The sequence below is a fragment of the Arvicanthis niloticus genome, chromosome 22, assembly GCF_011762505.2.
Source record: "Arvicanthis niloticus isolate mArvNil1 chromosome 22, mArvNil1.pat.X, whole genome shotgun sequence".
Lineage (NCBI taxonomy): Eukaryota > Metazoa > Chordata > Mammalia > Rodentia > Muridae > Arvicanthis > Arvicanthis niloticus.
The window spans coordinates 50,903,103-50,923,419 of record NC_133429.1 but is presented as its reverse complement, the minus strand read 5'-3'; the positions used below and the strand labels follow the sequence as shown (position 1 = coordinate 50,923,419).

General features: G+C 37.6%; 2 protein-coding genes across 3 annotated transcripts; both read right to left on the bottom strand.

The window, feature by feature from the left end:
- Nucleotides 1–2,071: 2,071 nt before the first annotated feature.
- LOC143436408 (olfactory receptor 6C3-like) lies at nt 2,072–5,968 on the bottom strand. The gene is made up of 2 exons (XM_076920744.1): nt 5,829–5,968; nt 2,072–4,188 (listed from the first exon to the last, which is right to left on the bottom strand). Exon 2 carries the CDS (start codon nt 4,164–4,166, stop codon nt 3,228–3,230), a length of 939 nt encoding a protein of 312 aa, XP_076776859.1. The 5' UTR covers nt 4,167–4,188; nt 5,829–5,968; the 3' UTR covers nt 2,072–3,227.
- A 7,499-nt stretch (nt 5,969–13,467) lies between these two features.
- LOC143436407 (olfactory receptor 6C3-like) lies at nt 13,468–19,621 on the bottom strand. Of its 2 annotated transcripts, none has more exons than XM_076920742.1 (2): nt 19,543–19,621; nt 13,468–17,701 (listed from the first exon to the last, which is right to left on the bottom strand). In XM_076920742.1, the coding sequence occupies exon 2, from the start codon at nt 17,678–17,680 to the stop codon at nt 16,742–16,744; it is 939 nt and encodes a 312-aa protein (XP_076776857.1). In that variant the 5' UTR covers nt 17,681–17,701; nt 19,543–19,621; the 3' UTR covers nt 13,468–16,741. The 2 variants fall into 2 exon arrangements, with proteins under 2 accessions (XP_076776857.1, XP_076776858.1); XM_076920743.1 differs by having other exon boundaries at nt 18,880–19,612.
- Between the last annotated feature and the right edge of the window lie 696 nt (nt 19,622–20,317).

Genomic DNA, 20,317 nt, shown 5'->3' with positions numbered 1-20,317 from the left:
ACTGGGGATCCTGTGATCAGCTTGATGGTTAGCTGCGAGCATCAGCCTCTGTATATGTCAGGCTCTGGACAGTGACATGGCTACATGTATTACAGTAAATAGCCTATGGTTTGCTTCTATAATACCTTCTCAACTATCAAAATACAACAACACAGCCTCCTGCAATTTTTCACTTAACCTAGAAGTTTACAATATTGAAGTAAAGATCTGTTCTATATGGTGGCTGTAAATAGATTACAGGATTCTCACCTGAGTGGCGAAATACTCTTTAATGGGATGTCTGTGATGATGTTTCCTTAAATAATATCATTTAAATTAGTAGAATCTAAAGATGACCTTTCCTTTGTGGGTGTACATTTAGTCTACTATAGATCACAAATGAATAAAAGAACAGGGGAGGGGGGGAAGTTCATATATGGTGTGCCTGTCTATGTATGTGTGAGTATGTTACAACATGCATGTAGAAGTCATAGAAAAGTCATCTTTGTACTTCCTCTACATATAATTGAAATAGGGTCATTACACATGACCACAAGTGTGTTTCCTGGTAAGTCTCCATGCCAGGCTCATTTATCTTGCATCATGAACTGTGATATTCATCTATTAGTGACCTTGTACTATTCTCACATGTTAAGACTCAGGTTGGACTTGAAGCAAATAGGCCCTCATTTTGAGATTACCAGGTATGGTGGTTTGAATGTCAATGGCCATCACAGGATCATATATTTGCATGCTTAATTCTCCAGTTGGTAAACTGTTTAGAACATGTTAGATGTGGTCTTCTTGGAAGAGTTGGGTTATCTGGAAGTTGAAGGATTTGAAGTTTCAAAAGCCCATGCCAGCTTCTTTCTCTCTCTTTCTTTCTCTCTCTCTCTCTCTCTCTCTCTCTCTCTCTCTCTCTCTCTCTCTCTCTCTCCAGATTTCAGATCAGATGAGAGGGCTAAGCAACTTCTACAAGACCGTGCCTGCCTACTTGCCACTGTGCTCTTGCCATAAAAATCATGGCTGAAACCTCTGAAACTGTAACTAGGCCCCCTATTTAATGCTTTCGGCTATAAGTTGCCTTGGTCATGATGTTGCCTTACAGTTATAGAACAGTAACTAGGACACTGGACATGGATAGGAGCTACATACTATCCTAGACAGGATAAATAGCTCTGTTGCTGTTTTAAGGAATTTTTAACATATATATATTAAAGAACTCTGTAACTTTTTTAAAAATATAGCAACATTCAAATATTTCAGGGTCTGTATCCTCATGCAAGGGTTCCTTCTGGAATTTCTATTGACCTGGTAGTAACAAAAATTCCTCAGAAGTAACAATGATTAAAAGACTTATAAGATTTTCTTTTTACTGCCTTATCAATTTTGCATAACTTTGCCTAGAAAGATATGATTGTGGTGTTAATTATGAATAGTAATGGGAACGTTCAATCTTGAGGATCAATACCATTGTGTCTAGAAACAAATTTGTGGAAAAAGAAACCATTATATTCATTTTAATAAGAAGTTAATAAATAGAAGTACTCAAGGTGTAGATGGACTTTGTTCTTCACAAACTGATGGGAAGACCCTATTGCTGGAGACACCTGCACATCTCATTGAACACAGAGAAGCCAAGCTGATGCCTAAGTAGAGCCTTCATCCCTATGGACTAGTGTTCATGGAACTGGAAGTTACTTCATGTGCAACCAGAGAAGAAAGGCAAATACTAATGGAGCTATTAACCCTGTGCTCTACAGTAGTAACATGCCAACATGATACACTGATTCAATAGTGACACACCACTGTGGGCTTAACCACCTAGTATCTGATTTATATTTAAGCCCAATTCCATAAGATGGAATCCATGACTGACACTACCCATGTGGCAAAAGAGCTAGGACTAGAAAACCCTAGAAGAAAGCCAAATATCATTTTTCTGCTATACAATAGCAATGTGATGACTCCTAAAAAACATTCTGCTATACCCAAAGACCAATCTTGCTCAGCAAACATCAGGAAGCTTCCTTCTATAGCAGATGAGAACAAAAACAGAAACCCACAAAAGGACAATGGGCAGAGAGTAAGAGACCTTAGAACAATCAATATTTAATGGAATGTCTCCAACAAACCCCTTTCCTCAAAGAAACCCGCAGAAGAGGAAACAGATAGATTATGAGATATAGTGAGGATGGAAGACACTAAGGAGACAATATCTTCAAGACACGGCAGGCTGACATACATATAAACTCATAGAGACTGTGGCAGCATAAACAGAGCTTGCACACACCCTAGCCAGATGGGGTCTGAGCACCAAGAATAGAAGTGGGCATGATCTTTCATAGCTAAACAACAGGCTATCTCCCCTTGACAAACACTCACAAAAGAAAAAGAAATCTGCTCCCATGGCTTGTCATTGGATATACAAACCATGCCTAAGGGCAAGAACCATGCCATTAAATGGCCAACATAAGGAACTCAATGTGATTTTTTGGATTTTATTTTATCTCAAAGCTTTATGTGAAATATTTTTATATCACTGATATTTTATTTAAATATGGTTTTCAATTTTATGTGTTTAGTGTATGTCTGTCTTTCTGTGTCTATGTCTGTCTGTCTTTGTGCCTTGAGCTGTTTCTTTATTTCATTATTGTTAGTTTTGAGAAACAATACCCAATAAAATGGAGAAGGAAATTATTACATGCATATAACAGTAAGTGTAAATGAATTTTACCATTGGCATTACATTTTTGAAGAAAGACATACAGTGAAAACAGGTTCTCATTCCAAAATATGGATGTCTATCAAATGTTTTATAGCTTTGTGCAGTGACCCTACCTCCTCCATGATTGAAAGTTTCAACACAGAGTAAATAGTAAACAATGCCCACACAGTTTTAAAGGAAAACATAACACAGTTACTTTCAAATCACAAATTCAGGAATTAGAGAGGTGGTTCCAAGGTTATAAGTTCTTCCAGCTCTTTCTTGCTGCAATTCACAACACCAAGATATAGGCTCAGAGCCATCAATAGCTCCACTTCCAAGAGACGTAATGCCCTTTTCTGGCCTCTGTGTATGAGGCTTGCAATAGGTACACAGAAATGTACACAAGTATACAAGTACACAAAATACACATACGCACAAAAAATACTTTTTTAAGAAGCTAAAACCAAGGTGCCCATAATATAAAGGTTGATTCCTTCATTTTTAAGAGGTGCCACGACATTCACATTAAACAATACATTCAATTGTTTCTATTAAACATCACTTTATGAGTCAAATCTTTGAAGGCTTGTTTTACTTGCTGATTTCTCAAGGTGTAAATAAAAGGATTCAGCATGGGAGCAATTGAAGTATTGAGAACAGCCACCCCTTTGGTCAGTGATGCTCTTTCATTTGCAGAAGGTTTCACATACATGAAAATGCAGCTGCCATAAGAGATGGAGATGACAATCATGTGAGAGGAACAGGTGGAGAAAGCCTTTTTCCTCTGACTGGCAGATGGGAACCTCAGAATGGTGCTGATGATGCAGATGTAGGACAAGATCACTAGAGCCAGTGTGAACAGCAGAGTGACAGAGGCACAATAAAGGCCAAATGCTTCTAAAAGCCTTGTATCTGAACAAGACAGTTGTAAAATGGGGAAGAAGTCACAGCAGAAGTGATCAATGATATTCGAAGCACAAAAATCTAACTTGAGGATAAGCATGATTAAAGGGAAGATGCTCAGAAATCCTATCAGCCATGAGGTGAGGACAAGGAGGGTGCAGACTTTCTGATTCATGATAATAACATAGTGCAATGGCTTGCAGATGGCAACATAGCGATCATAAGACATAGCAGTTAGAAGGAAGAACTCAGACACTCCCAGGGAAAGAAAGAAATATAACTGAGCCAAACAGTTGTTATACGAAATGGTTTTGACTTCAGTAATTATTGACCCCAAAAATCTAGGAACAGAAACACTGGTGAATATAATTTCTAAGAAGGAGAAATTCTGGAGGAAGAAATACATAGGAGTCTTCAGCTGAGAGTTTAGCAAGGTGAGAGTGATGATGCTTAGGTTTCCACACACACTTAGGATGTAAGCAATGAATAAAAAGATAAAAATCACAACCTGAAGTTCTGGTGTGTCTGATATACCTGAGAGCGAAAACTCAGTAACCATAGAGTGGTTTTTCATATTGATTTATTGTTCAGAGAATCTACAGATAAAAAAAAGAAATCAAAGTGTAAACACAGTGTTAAAAGGAACAAAAGTTTAAATACTGATATTGCTACATTCCTTGGAGTTGAGCAATGGAACACTTCTAATTTTCTAATCTCTTCTCATCCTCTTCAACAAAAAAACATCTTGCTGAAAGAAAATATTTTTGTACATGGGTATATAAAGCCCTCTTGAGCAATTATACACCAACAGTTCACATATGGTCCTAATTTCTATGTGTGTAACACATTTTGAACTATAGATTTATCTAACATTTTATTAACATCTTCATTTTTAATTCAAAACAGTTTTTCTGGTTTCACATACTGATTGCTTTCAGAAGTGAGTATATAACATTAAATTTCAATTTCAGTACTATTTCCCAACTTCTATAGTATATTAGTAGAATCTGAACACCCGATCATATTTACTAAACCTAAGTGCTAGCATAGTTATTTTCAACATTAATATGTATTGTTTTTATTGGCTAAGGAAGTAAATATGTTTGTTAACAAAGACATCAGAATAGATTTTCTTTTATTACAAAAACAACTTTTTGATTTGTGAGAATTAAAATATGGACCACAGAAAATAATTAAATGCAGCCAGAAATCGATAGTTATTTTCTATTAATGCTGAGATACTTGTATCATTTTAACATTTTCTTTTTGCTAAGTTTATTTGTCATTTTATCTTTAGACTCTCTTGAATACAAAAGAAACTCATACAAAGCATTTTTTCATCTCAAAGTGTAATAGTGGCTTTCTTCTCAAAGAATTATCAGAGTGAATAAAATTACCTATTGGAATTACCTTCTCAAACCATAAAGCTCTACACTGTAACCTGTATGTCCTGTTCTTTCTGATATTTAACAGACAACCTAGAGTCTGTGATGTAAGTTATCAAAGTTGTTGTACTAGTTTCTGTGTTATGCAATTCAACAAGTGATAAGAACTAAACTAATAATGGATATTATTCACCTTTCTGCTTTAGTCTTCTGAGTCTCCATGTTTTTACTCTTTAGAAATATTTTTTTCATCAATACACCATCAAAACTGGCAAATAACTGTTATGTGGTTTACATGATAGTTAAAATTTACTAAAATGTAAAATTAAGAGTAATAAATATATTTAAATCATTTCAGGATTGTTGCATTTTTAAGGTTAAAATAACCTTTCAATGATGAATAAAAAGCATTTTTTCACAAATATGAAACATGCTGTTTGGTATATATGGTAATATCATCAGATATAAAACTCTACAGAAGTCAGCCATAACTAAAATTCTGCCACTTAAAAGCATAGAAATAAACATATTCATAATGTTCTTCAGAAGATGGCTTTGTCATTCAGGTCATGCTTGCCTCTTTTAATTAAACAAAACTTGACATAAAAAAGCATGGTGAATTGCTTATAAGGATGCTAACAGCCTCACTTACAAAAGAAAATAAATGTATCTTTAATCTCTTTTACCATTTCACAGACACAGGATGTGCTGAAAACATACTATTGTCATCCTTGAAATTCTTTAAGAAAATGAAGCAAGTGATACAGTTTTAAGACACTGGAAGGTAAACATTTTGAAGGTCTCTGGATAAGATATAATTGAAATCTGCACAAGGATAAATACAATTTTACCTTCTCTGTAAGTCTATGAATCCCTGACACATTCAACTAAAGACAAGAAGTTTGCAACCAGAAGTTCAAAACATGTACATAGTGATGACGTGACTCATCCTTCTTCAAAACCAAACAATATAGAAAAACAGAGAAAAGTGTGTATCAATCAACTTATAATATCCAACCTGGCTTCCCTTTGGTCAAGCAATTTTCTTAATGAGTACATGGACTCAGTCTATGCTCAGGAGATTTTTATTCTCAGTTCATTTGGGATTAGTTAAACCCAGGACTAAAACATCCTACAATGGTCTCTTCTTTCACAGTCTTACCAATATTGTACTAATTACTAAATTTTGCCAGTGCACAACAGAATAGGAAACAAAAAAGATTATGTTGATATATTCAAGTCTTGCAAAACTAAAATACAAAAAAAAGACCCAAACAATAAATCTTGTAATTAATATCCCAATATTAAGAGCATATAGTGGTATGATGTAAGTCCTAAAGATTTTAACAATATCATCACTACAGCATCACCATCTGGATCCCACATAGGTATTCTCTTGGGCTGACACTTCTCATTGACCACATCATTCCTGGGCAGACATTCTATGTTCCTGTCCTGTCTAAATATGTTTAGGGACTCTAACACTACCAGCCACTATCTGGCTATTAATGATCACTCTTAAGTAGCACTAAAATGAAAAATACCATCTTATCAGAAATAAATACAATACATACAGTTTAAAAGAAGAAAGAGAGCCAGGAAGGTTGATATTGTAGACAAGGCTTGAGATGAGACAGAAAAAGAATTTAAGGACAAGTTTGATCTGTGTTGAAACATAGACCCTCCCCATTTAAGCTTCTAACTTGTATAAGGAAAATAACTGAGAATTTACTGATCCTAGAAAGAAAGACAAATAAAAATGTGATTTTAAAAGCCCAAGTTCCTTACCAGGCTAGCTTCCAAATAAAGAGCTATAGGGCCAGCTAATGTGTAGCAAGGAAGACCCTATGAAAAGAACCTGAAAGACTGTTAGGCTGTTGTACAGGAGCGGGCATGGGTCCTGTGGGTTGAGTTGTGGGTCCTGCATGTCTGCCGCCCCAAGGGGCTGGGGCTGCAGCTCAGGGAAGCAGAGGCAGGGGAAATAGACTGAGTTCACTCCATACACCGGGTGGATGTTCGGCTGTGAGAAGCCACTTCCGCTTCAGGGGTGGAGAGAACACAGTCTGAGACTCTGCAGGGGCCAGAGCTCTTAGCTTGGGGATCACCAGGCCAAGGGGTGGCTGGAAACCGACTTGTCTCCAGCCCTTGGGCTCTCACCACCACGGAGAGGACATGGAAGGACCAAGACAGGGGGCGTACAGGCTGGATCGACAAGCAGCCAAAGGGGGAAGGGGGAAAAAATGAGAGTGTTGGTCATGGTGACTCGCTTGGCTGGGTCTTGGCTGGGTCTCCATGGCTGGAACATAGAGAGGTCATTGGCAGGAGATTAGATGGCAGCTCTGTAGTTGAAGACCTTCTCCGTGGTCCCCTACGGTGGGCCCCAAAGACAAAAGCTAGTCCAGGTTTTAAGATATGGTCTTAAGATCTTTATTGTCATGGTGGAAAGTGGATGAAGCTGTACCATGTTCTCAGGGCAGGCCTGAGGTTAAATACCTTTTGGGAGGAGGAGGAGGGTCTGGGGAGGAATGCTTAATTGGCTACACCCTCTGGCCTTTAGGTATTTCATGAATATGGAGATGTCTTGAGGCTCTGCAGCCTGTGTCATACCCTCTACCTGTACTATGTGACCAATGGCCACAAACCTCTCTTTGGGAGGGGATATGGAGGGTTGAAGCTAAGTGAGAGGATCCAGGAGTCCCAGGAGCGGTGCCAAACTCCTGCTGTCCCTTTAGGGTCTCCAGGATTTGAAGCTTACTCGACCAGTTACCCAGCTGCCTCTCACAGCCCACCACCCCACAAGAGACCACTGGGTAAAGCTGTGGGAGTGAAACTCAGATTGCATTGGAAACCCTAAGATGTTTGGAGAAGTCAGAAGTATGCGCTATATGCCAAAGAAAGCTACACACTGGAAGTGAGACCTAACAGAAAATGTATGTTGCAATCAACAAAGCTGAAAGAATAGAGCTATTACAGCCCTTTGGCATTGGGCATGGAGCTACAGAATTTGACACTTGCCTGCTGGGATTTGATCTTGCTCTTGTCCAGTTTCTCCTGTGTCATCATAGGTTAAAAGAACAAAACTTGCTTTTATTTTACATAAGGTTACAGTTACAAGACTCCCTTGAGTTTTAGAACAGACTGAGTTTTAGAAGCATTGGTGAGACTTTAAAAGACCACAGAGACTTGAAATTGCAATACATTTTGCATTGCAATATGGCCAAAAGCCTACCAGGGTCAGTATGGTAGTTTACATGAGATGCTACCATATAATTAGGCATTTGAATATTTGGTTCTCATTTGGTGTGCTGTTTAAGGTAATTTAGGAAGTGTGGCCTTACTGGAGGATGTTTCTAGAGGATGGATTTAAGGTTTCAGAATCTAGGAGGTATTCTTATTCACTTTCTTAAACTTGCTTATGGCATCAAATATGCTCTCAGTTTGCTGCTTCAACTGCCCTGTTTCTCCACTGTGGTATTGATAGACTCCTATCCCTCTAGGACCATAGGCCCAAATAAATCTTTCCTTCTAATGTTACCTTTTGATCACATGAATATCTTTAAACACCTAGATGACAGAAACTAGACTGAGTCAGGAAAGCCAATAATACAGGTGACTACAGTTGACTTGATTTTCCACTAGCATCCCATCAGACTTTGAAGACTTACATATTTATAAGAATTAGAAGTCTATATTGTATGTCATATAGATCTTAGGTACATATTATACAGTAAATAGCCTACAGTTTGTTTCTATAACATCATCTCAACTATCAAAATACAATGGAACAGGCTCCAGCAATTTCCCGCTTAACCTAGAACTACAGCAGTAAAGTAAAGACCTACTCTATATGGTAATTGTAAATGAATCGTCCTCCTGAATTACAGGATTCTCAACTGGGTGGTAAAACTCTCTTTTGTGAGATGTCTGTGATGATGTTTTCTGAAAGATTAGCATTTGAACTAGTACAGTCTAAAGATGACCTTTCCTTTGTGGGTGTACATTTAGTCTACTGTGTATCACAAATGAATAAAAGAACAAAGCAAGAGTGAATTTTCTCTCTTATATGGTGTGTTTGTCAATGTGTGTGCATGTGTACATGCCACAACATGCATGTAGAAGTCAGAGAACAACTAGCAAATGTCAGTTTTATTTTTCCTCTACATAGGATTGAAATGAGGTCATTACACCGGGCTGCACGTTTATTGTTAAGCCTTCATGCCAGGCTCATTTATCTTACATCTTGAACTGTAATGTTCATCTATTCCTGACCTTGGACAGTTCTCATGTGTTAAAACTCAGACTTGGCTTGAAGCAAATAGGCCCTCATTCTGAGACCACCAGATATGGTAGTTTGAATGAGAATGGCCCCCATAGGATCGTTACTTGCATGCTTAGTCTCCAGTTGATGAACTGTTTAGGAAGGTTTAGGAGATGTGGCCTTCTTAGAAAAGTTGTGTCATCTGGTATGCGGCTATAGCTTTCGCGTGGGCATGAATTCTGTTGGACTGAGTTGTGGTTCCCACGTGTCTGTCTCCTAGGCAGCTGGAACCTCGGCTCAGGGAGCAGAAGCTCAGGAATTTGATTGAGTTTACTCCACACAGCTGGGCAGATGAGGAGCTATGAGAAGCCACTGACCTCCACTCTGGACATGGAGAGATCTCAGTCTGAGGTCCTGCAGGGGCAGAGCTCTTGGGTCAGGGGTCTCCGGGCCAAGGCGGCTGGTGGGAGACCAGTGGTCTCAGCCCTTGGACACCCAGGCGCCACTGGGAGACCACAGAAGGACTGAGATGGGGAGCATATGAGCTGGACTGGCCCACAGCCGAGAATGGACGAGGGAGAGAAGCTCTGGTAGCACCTCACGGGGTAGAAACTCTTGGTTGAGGAGACTCTCTTGGCTGGGTCATGGCTGGCTCGGCTACCTTGCTTGAGTTGGTGGCCTCTGTGGCTGGAATGCAGAGTCCTCTGGCGGGACATTAAGCGGTGGCTCATTGGTTGAAGGCCCCCTCTACAGTTCTCCATGGTGGCCCCAAAGACATGAGGAAGTTCATGGGTTTAAAAGGTTTATTGTCATGGTGGAAAGTGGATGAAGCTGAACCCTGCTTTCTCGGGGTGGGCCTGAAGTTAAATATTTTTTTCAAGGAGGAGGTTTCTGGAAAGGAATGCTTAATTGGCTACACCCTCTGGCCTTTAGGTATCTCATTAATATGGCGATCTCTTGAGGCTCTGCAGTCTGTAGTCATGCCTTCTACCTGTGACTGAAGGCCACAAACCTTTTTGGGGGAGGGGCTGTGGATGGCTAAAGCTAAGTGAGAGGAACCAGGGCCCAGAAGCAAGGCCGAATTCCTATCATCCCATTAGGATCAAAGCAGACTCAACTAGGTACCCCACTACCTCTCACAGCCCCTACCCCACAATCTGGTGCCAGAAACAAAACACAGAGTAGGACTCTGGTGTGGCTTTAAAGACTGATGGTCTCTGGATGGTCTAGCTCCCTAACTATACTGAATGCTGATGATAACTTCTAAAAGGTCCTAAAACTTTCTTGCTCATTCTGAGGGTTAAAAGCCACTGCTAGCATTACCAGATACCATGCTCTTACCATAATTATCATGAATAAACCTTCTGAATCTGTAAGCAGGCCCCCTATCTAATGCTTTTGACTAGAAGTTGCCTTGGTCATGGTGTCTCCTCACAGCAATAGAACAATAACTGAGACACTGGGCATGGATTGGAGCTATACCCATAATTCCCCATAATAAGCTCCTTTTTAATATTTCTAATATCTGTATTAGCATTTCCTCTTGTTTCAAAAAATATGGTATTACCACAATGAGTCAAGAACATTCTAATTAGTTATATGTTACTGTTTGCTCTATTTGAAGATATTAACTTTTCAACACTCATCTCATAATTTTTGTGTTTTATACAACATTTTTTATGAGTTCTGTAATATTATACTTAGAAAATTCTTTTTTTGTTACTGTTGCCTTTGAAGCTATGTCTGTAATTTGTTCCCTGGCCATTATTCAAGACATATAATTATACATATTTCCCATTTGGTACTTTAGCAGAGAAAATTCAAAATTAGTTGTCAGTTCTGGAACATACAAGCCTTAAAGTTCTTTGCAGCTGTGGAAGATTTAAAGATCCCATGGAGGCAAAAATATATACTTGGGATTTGTTCTTATTTTTCCTAGCTTACTCTGATAAAATTCCAGTAACTCAATAAAATTTCTTCAAGGTTGTATGCACTAATTTGAACGTTTCACACAGTGTGTAGTCATGGAGCATTGGGTGCATAAATTACTTTATATAGAAAACAGTCAATATATCCTTTCAGATTGTAGCCCACATCAGAGCTTGGATTGGCCCTAGCATCAGTCTGAGGTCATAGATATCTGATTCCAGGCCATCGCCCATCCTCAGCTCACACTGGAGCCCATACAAATGCTGTCCAGCTCCAGAACCTTTCTGGAGTCACAGAACCACAATTCTAAGCACCCAATAATTCAAAGGCACCTAACATGACCTGGAAGACCCAGGCACCAGTCTGGCTTTACAACCTCAGACCTTTCCCACTCAGCTGAAGGATCCTATTGTAATTCATATAACTTATGAACATGAATCAGATAGCCAAGTCAGGAATACTCCACTCACCATCCCTATAGCTGATTTAAAGGCCACCAAACAGATTCAAAGTCTACTAAACCTGTAAGAATCCAGGAAAGTGGCCCCAAGGACACTTCCCTGATTAGGCCTGGGGTAGCAGAAACCCTATTGCTGGAGACACCTGCATATCTCATTGAACACAGAGCAGTCAAGCTGATGCCTAAGTAGAGCCTTCATCCCTATGGACTAGTGTTCATGGAACTGGAAGTTACTCTGTGTTCAACCAGAGAAGAAAGGTAAACACTAACCCAGCTATAAACCCTTTGCTCTACAATGATGACTTGCCTACATGCTACACTAATGCAGTAATGGTACTTTGCTGTGGGCTTAACAACATGCTATCTGATTAGATTTAAGTCCAATTCTACAAGATAGAACCCATGACTGACACTGCCCATGTGGCCAAAAGAGCTAGGACTAGATAGGACATAGCCATAAAGGAAAGGCAAATATTTTTCTGCTAGACAATAGCAATGTGATGACTCCTAACAACATTCTGCTATATCCTATTGCATGTAATTTTAAAGACATGCTTTCTGCATCTAGACTCTGGGACTAGTAGCCTCCCACCTGTTATATACAATGCCCAAAGACCAATCTTGCTCAGCCATCATCAGAAAGCTTCCTCCTACAGTAGATGAGAGCAAATACAGAAACCCACAAAAGAACAATGGGCAGAGAGTAAGAGACCTTGGAACACTCGATCTTTAATGGAATGTCTCCAACAAACTCCCTTCCTTGGGGCTTGAGGAACCCTGCAGAAGAGAAAACAAAGATTACAAGAGTCATTACAAGAATGAGGATGGAAGACACACTAAAGAGACAATGTCTTCAAAACACAGCAGGCTAACACATATATAAACTCACAGAGACTGCAACAGCATGAGCAGAACTTGCACACAGCCTAGCCAGATAGGGTCCCAGCACTGAGAAGAGAAGTGGACATGATCTCCCATCTCTAATCGAGAGGCTCTCTCCTCTTGACAACCACTCACAAAGGAAAAACAAATCTGTTCCAATGACATGTCATTGGGTATACAAATCACACCTAAGGGCAGGAACCCTGTGCTGCAGTAAATGGCCAACAAAACTGGAACTCAATGAGATTTTTGGATATATTTTCTCTGAAAGTTTTTTGTGGATCTTTTTTTACATAACTGATATTTAAGTATGGTTTCCAATTTTATGTGTTTAGTGGTGTGTGTGTCTGTCTGTCTGTGTCTGTGTCTGTCTTTGTATTTTTAACTGTTTCTTTATTTTCTTATTGTTAGTTTTCTTCTATTCTGGTTGGTTGGTTGGTTGGTTGGTTGGTTGGTTGGTTGGTTGGTTGATTTGATGAACTGTTTTCTAAACCGAGAGAGAAAGAATGTCTGAAGTTATATGGGCAGAAAGGTAGGGAGAATCTTAGAGGACATGGGGACTATGATAAGAATATGTTGTAAGAAAAAAAGAACCTATTGTCATTAAAATATTAATGAATAAGCATATGAGCTTTGCATTAAGGAAACAAAGAATAAAAGCACTAATAGGCATTTAAAGGGAATTTTTGGTGTTGAATTTTCTTAATGTTAATTTCCTTAATCTTCAGGATTTTTAATGGAATAATAGTTTCAATAAATTTTCTAAGAATTCAGTGACATAATGTAAATAATTGCTTATCATGTAAGTATTACATACATGCTCCAAAAAAAATCATTGTAGTAATTTTGTAATTTTTTTTCTTCAAATGAAGTTAATTCTTGAGAATGGATGTTTACAGCAACAGTAATTTATAAAAGGTACTATTTATTCTAATTACTGGAAATTTAATCTTCAACATCATTTGGCTTTTCAAACTTTTATTATTATTCATTAAGTAGGCATTATGTATCAGAGATCTTATGTACTATGCACTAATTCATATAGCTATCAAATGTTAAATATCTTAGATCTACTATGAAGAAGTGTATTATCTATAAAAACTGTCCTTTATACTTGTATTTGAATTAAACACAGGCATAGAATAATTTCTACCTTTTGATCAGTAGGAAGCTAGTGTTTATACACTAAAACAAAAATATATAGATCAATGTAATTTTAATATATCATTTCACAATATAGTTTGAGGTAATTTACTTAGCTTAATGAAAGTTGAGCTATTAATTTTATAATATAACTTTAAAATAAGAATTCAAATGGAGTCACAGGTGGGCCATGTAACTCCTAGAAGACACTGGTTGTTAAATGAAAATTACCCTACAAGGTATCAGATCTTCCTCTGTGATTTATTGGCAAGAGTGAGCCCCAAGGCCCGCAAAACTACACAGGCTATTATCATCTCCCTTGGTCATCCAACATGGTAAGAACTCCAGTTGTAAAGACACCTCACACCTTAATTGTAGGCACTGCAGAAAATAGAGAAAAATATCTGAAGATGCCCAAGGAATTTTCTTCTGGCTACAAGTTTTCATCGTGCTGAAATGTTCCATATAGACTGCTGGGGAGCAAACATATCAATGGCCTTAACTAGCACTACACACTTCATGCTGTGATGCTGTGTGATAGACAAAAAAAATGTGTCCACTTGTGCAATAGCAGCAAGACTGCTTGGGATAAGCAATCAGTTAAAGAATAGATCTGAGCCCTGCTTCACAGGATAGGATTATATATTTTTGCTGTAAACCTGTATTAAAGCCCATAGATAAGTAGGCCATAGGTTCAAGTTATTTTAAATGGCCATGCTGTCAAATACCTTCTAAATCAGTGGTTTCTCAGCCTTCCTAATGTTGTGAGCCTTTAATACAGTGGCTTACATTGTGGTGAACCCACTCATAAGATTAATTTTTTTACTACTTCATAGCTGTAATTTTCTAATGTTGTGAATCATAATGTAAATGTCTGTGTTTTCCAATTGTCTTTTATGACCCCTATGAAAGAATCATTTGATCCCCAAATGATCCACATCTTGAGAACCTCTATTCTAAATGTGTATGTTTATACACATAGAACTAAGTTCTCCTCAGCCTTTGTCAGAAAACCTTTTATAAGTGAGTGACAGTCAGTGGGGAAATGCATTACTGGCCAAAGTGCACAGAGTGACTGGGTGCTCAGCCAGAAATGGTCATATATTTTAGTCACCCTCCACCAAGGCTCTCGGAACATCAAGAAAGAGGAGGTGGAAAGAATGTAAGAACCAAAAGGTGGGAGGCATGCTATGAATATCATCTGCTGGACATAACATGGTTACCACACTCATGGGGTCACAGGAGCTGTGGTGACTTGCACAAGGTTTATACAAGATCAAGTCAATCAAAACTCCAGCACAAAGAAGGCAGATGATCTCCATACCCCACTGCTATTGGCAGTGTATAGTTGGTAGAAGAGAGAGATTCATTGTTTTCTAAGGATGTGACCACTGGTAGGTTACTCATGCTCCAGAAGGTGGCCTCACAGCCACGAACATATGGACAGCACTAAGTGGCTTATGAACAAACAAATAAAACATGGGGGTGAGGGGAGTGAGGTTGGAAGGAGGTAATTGGAAGGAAGAAGCTGGGGGTAGATGTAATTCATTATAAACACATATGAAATTCTAAAACATAAAAAAAGTTAAGCTGTTTGTTACCTAATGAATCAAGGCTGAAATCAAATCTTCTATTGCCTTCTGTATGTACAATACATGGATATATATTATCTCCAATTTCCATACAATATTATAGCATCCAAATTGGCTACAGTATAGATAGTATCAGCTCTTGACTATGACTGAAATGACTCTGTATATTAGTTTCCCCATTTTATAGAAAGTATTTGTATTAATTTGGCTGAAGAGATGAAAAAGCAGAACATTTAAAAGGAAGAGAATAAGACAGAAGGCATTTAGAATTATTTGGCATGTTTTTACATACGTTCCATGTAGCATGAGTTATTTAATGTATGATCTTTTCTCTGCCACCAGCCCAAGGGACTAATTTATTTTAATAAATTTTCAGTCTACTTGGCATGGGAGATGCTCAGTGGTTAGGAGTGCTCACTGTACAATCATGAGGAGCAGGGTCTGGATATCAGTAGCCAATTAAGGTCTGAGCATAGTCCCATGTTTGCCTATAACCCAAGAACTGAAGGGAACAGAAACAAGTAGAAACTGAAACAAGGGGACAGAAACAAACATTTGAGCTTGTTGATGGCCATCTTACATGAACTGCGAGTTCGGTGAGAGATTCTGCCTCAAGGGAACAAGGCAAGAAGGATAGATGGAGACCATAATACTGTTCTCTGGCCTCTATACACACAGGCATGTACATTCACACATATGTACGTTTTTGGTTTGTTGTTTTTGTTTTTGTTGTTGTTGTTGTTGTTGTTGTTGTTGTTGTTGTTGTTGTTGTTGTTTTTCGAGACAGGGTTTCTCTGTGTAGCCTTGGCTGTCCTGGAACTTACTTTGTAGACCAGGCTGGCCTCAAACTCAGAAATCCGCCTGCCTCTGCCTCCCAAGTGCTGGGATTAAAGGCGTGTACCACCACTGCCCAGCTTGTACATTTTTTAATATAACACAAGCACATAACACCAAATGTAAGCAAATTTTACCATCACTATCAAATGTTTGGACATAGAGATACAATGAAAATAGGTTCTAATTCCAAAATATGAATATCTATCAAATGTTCCATAACATTTTACAGTGATCCTACCTCCTCCATGATGAGATGTTTCAACACAGAGAAAATAGAAAACAATACCCACAAAGTTTCAAAGGAAAACATATCCAGGTTACTTTCAAATAATAAGAAAAGTTCAGGGAATAGAGACGTAGCTCCAAAGTTAAAATTTCATTCAATTCTTTCTGAGGACACTGGTGCAATTCATAGAACCAACATAATGGCTAGCAGCCATCAGTAACTCCACTTCCAGGAGACCCAATGCCCTTTTCTGGCCTCTGTGGGTACGAGGCTTGCAATGAGTACACCAAAATGTACACAGGTATACAATCAGGAAAAATACTCATACACACAAAATGCTTTTTTAAGAAGCTAAAACCAAGGTGCTCGTAATATAATTAAAGGTTGATTTGTACATTTTTGAAGAGGTACAATGACATTCATGATGACCAATATGTTCATTTCTTTTTATTAAATATTACTTTATGAATCAAATCTTTGAAGGCTTGTTTTACTTGTTGATTTCTCAAGGTGTAAATAAAAGGGTTTAGCATGGGAGCAATTGAAGTATTGAGAACAGCCACCCCTTTGGTCAGTGATGCTCTTTCATTTGCAGAAGGTTTCACATATATGAAAATGCAGCTGCCATAAGAGATGGAGATGACAATCATGTGAGAGGAACAGGTGGAGAAAGCCTTTTTCCTCTGACTGGCAGATGGGAACCTCAGAATGGTGCTGATGATGCAGATGTAGGACAAGATCACTAGAGCCAGTGTGAACAGCAGAGTGACAAATGCAAAGTAAAAGCCGATTGTCTCTAAAAACCATGTGTCGGAGCACGAGAGCTGTAGAATGGGGAAGTAGTCACAGCAGAAGTGATCGATGACATTCGAAGCACAAAAATCTAACTTGAGAAATAGCATGAGCAATGGAAAGATGGTCAGAAACCCTCCCAGCCATGAAGTGAGGACAAGAAGGGTGCAGACTTTCTGATTCATGATGACGGTGTAGTGCAGTGGTTTGCAGATGGCAACATAGCGATCATAAGACATAGCAGTTAGAAGGAAGAACTCAGACACTCCCATGGAGATGAAGAAAAATAACTGAGCCAAACAGTTGTTATAGGAAATGGTCTTGACTTGAGTAATTATTGACTCTAAAAATCTAGGGATTGAAACACTGGTGAATATAATTTCTAAGAAGGAGAAATTCCGGAGGAAAAAGTACATAGGAGTCTTCAACTGAGAGTCTAGCAAGGTGAGAGTGATGATGCTTAAGTTTCCACACACACTTAGGATGTAAGCAATGAATAAAAAGATAAAAATCACAACCTGAAGTTCTGGTGTGTCTGATATACCCAAGAGCACAAACTCGGTGATCACAGAATAGTTTTTCATGCTGGTTTATTGTCTAAAAATCTGTTGATTAATAAATTCAAATGAAAATTTAGTGTAAGAGAATTAATGCTTAAATTTTGATATTACAATATCCAATGAAGTGAAACTATCTGCTCATTCCTATTAAACAGAAATCATTGTGTTAAATGGAAAAATATTTGTAAGTGGATATTTAAAGCCCCTTCAACAATTATACAGAAAACTATACACACAGTCATAATTTCTATATGTGTAGGATACCTTTGAACTATAGATTTGTGTAACAATATTTTAATAGTATCATTTTCAATATGAAACAAATGTTCTGATTTTACATATTATATGTTTTCCAGAATGAATATATAACATTTGATTTCAATTCTGATACTATTTTAAAATTTCTATAGTTTATTGGTAGAAACCCAAACATATTTACTAAACCTAAATGCTGTCATGGTTGTTTTCAACCTGTTGTTTTTATATTTTTGGTTATGAGCCTAGCCTTTAATGGCTAAGCCATCTCTCCAGCCCAATATGTGTTGTTTTTAAATGGACAAGAAGTAAATGTATTTGTAAACACCAAAATGAGACTAGATTTTATTTTATTATAAAAAAGAAATAAAGCTGGGCAATGGTGCCACAAGTGTTTAATCCCAGACTCAGGAGGCAGAAGAAAACCAACTTCTACAAGTTAGAGGCAAGCCTGGACTACAAAACTAGTTCTAGGACATCCAGAGTTACACAAAGAGACTCTGCTCAAAACAATAAAACAGGCAAGACAATAAAATAAAATAAATTTTGATTTGTGACAATTAAAACATGGGCCAGAGAAAATAATTAAACAGAGTCAGGAATCAATAACTATTTTCTATGAATTCTAAGGCACACATTATTTTAACATTATTTTTACTAAGTTTATTTGTGACCTCATACCTAAACTTTCTTGAGGACACAAGGAACTCATATGATTTTTTTTTATCGCAAAGTATAATAATAGTGCCATCCTTCTCAAAGAATTATTAGAATAAATAATATTATCTATAGGATTTACTTTCTCAAACCACAGAGCTCTACACTGTAACCCATATGACTTCATTAGTCCTGTTATCTCCTGATGTTTAACAGACATCACATTCTGTTATCAAAGTTGCTGTACTAGTTTCTATGCTATGCAGTTCAGCAAGTGATAAATAATAAAGCAGATAATGGACATTATTTACCTTTCTACTTCAGTCTTCCATGTCTCATTTTTTTTTCTCTTTAAGAATAGACATCTTTTCCACCAATGTGTCATCAAAACTGACAAATAACTGTTACATGGTTTACACAATAGTTAAAATACACTAAATGTAAAATTAACATTAATAAAAATATTTAAATAATAATTTGGGAATACTTTCTTTTGTCAGTAAATTAAACCTTTCAATGATGGATAAAGATGCATTTGTTCACAAATATGAAACACACTGTTTGGTATATATGGTAATATCACTCAGATATAAACAGTAGTCAGCCATGACTTAAGTTCTCCCACTTAAAAACATAAAAATAAACATATTCGTAATATTCTTCAGAAGCCAGTTTTGTCATTTGCTCTTGCCTCTGTTTATTGCACTGAAGCCTCCCACGTTAAGGGGTACATGTAGAATTACTTGTAAGGTTGCTAACAGCTTCACTTAGGAATGAAAATAAATGTATCTTTAATCATTTTTATCATTTCATAGAAACCGAGTGTGCTATAAACATACTATTGTCATCCTTGGAATTCTTTAAGAAAAAATGAAGCAACTGGTACTTTTTTTAAGACAATAGAAGGTGAAACCTTTTGAAGGTCTCTGGATAAAATAAAATTAAAAACTGCACAAACATAAATAGAACTTTACCTTCTCTGCAAGTCTATGAATCCCTGACACAGTCAATTAAAGACAAGAATGTAACCAGAAATTCAAGACATGGATGTGGTGATGTCATAACTCATCTTTCTTGAAAACCAAATAATATAGAGAGACAGAGAAAAAAAGTGTACCAATCAACTGGAAACATCCAACCTGGCTTCCCTTTGGTCAAGCAATTTTCTTAATGAGTGCATGGACTTAGTCTAAGCCCAGGGGATAATCTATTCTCAACTCATTTGGGATTAGTTAAACCCAGGACTAAACTGCCCTACAATGGTCTCTTCTTGAACCATCTTGCTGATATTTTGTAATTAATAAGTTCTGCAAGTGCAAAGAAAAATAGGGAAATAAAAGGAGCATTACATTGTTATCTTCAAATGTCAGAATTGTATCTTGTTCTTGTTTTTTATTTTATAACTTTAAGACTGATATTTGTTCCATCATATAAGATCCAGAGCCACAACAATGTACATAGACCTATCCTTGCCCTACCCTAGCAGGCACACAATTTCTTCAAATCTTTTGATTAGTATAAAGAAAAGATATCCTATAGTGCACCAAACTGTTTGTATTACATAATGACACATTCAGATATCTTATTGTTACTTATGTACTTTATTGTATTTTATACAGTCTACAAATATAGACATTAAGAGATTTTATTACACAAAATGTTCCACTGATTTCCTATCCCAGGAAATTGGGAATTGATCTACCTCAAGACAAAGCTATATCATTTTTGGGCATATACTCAAAAGATGCT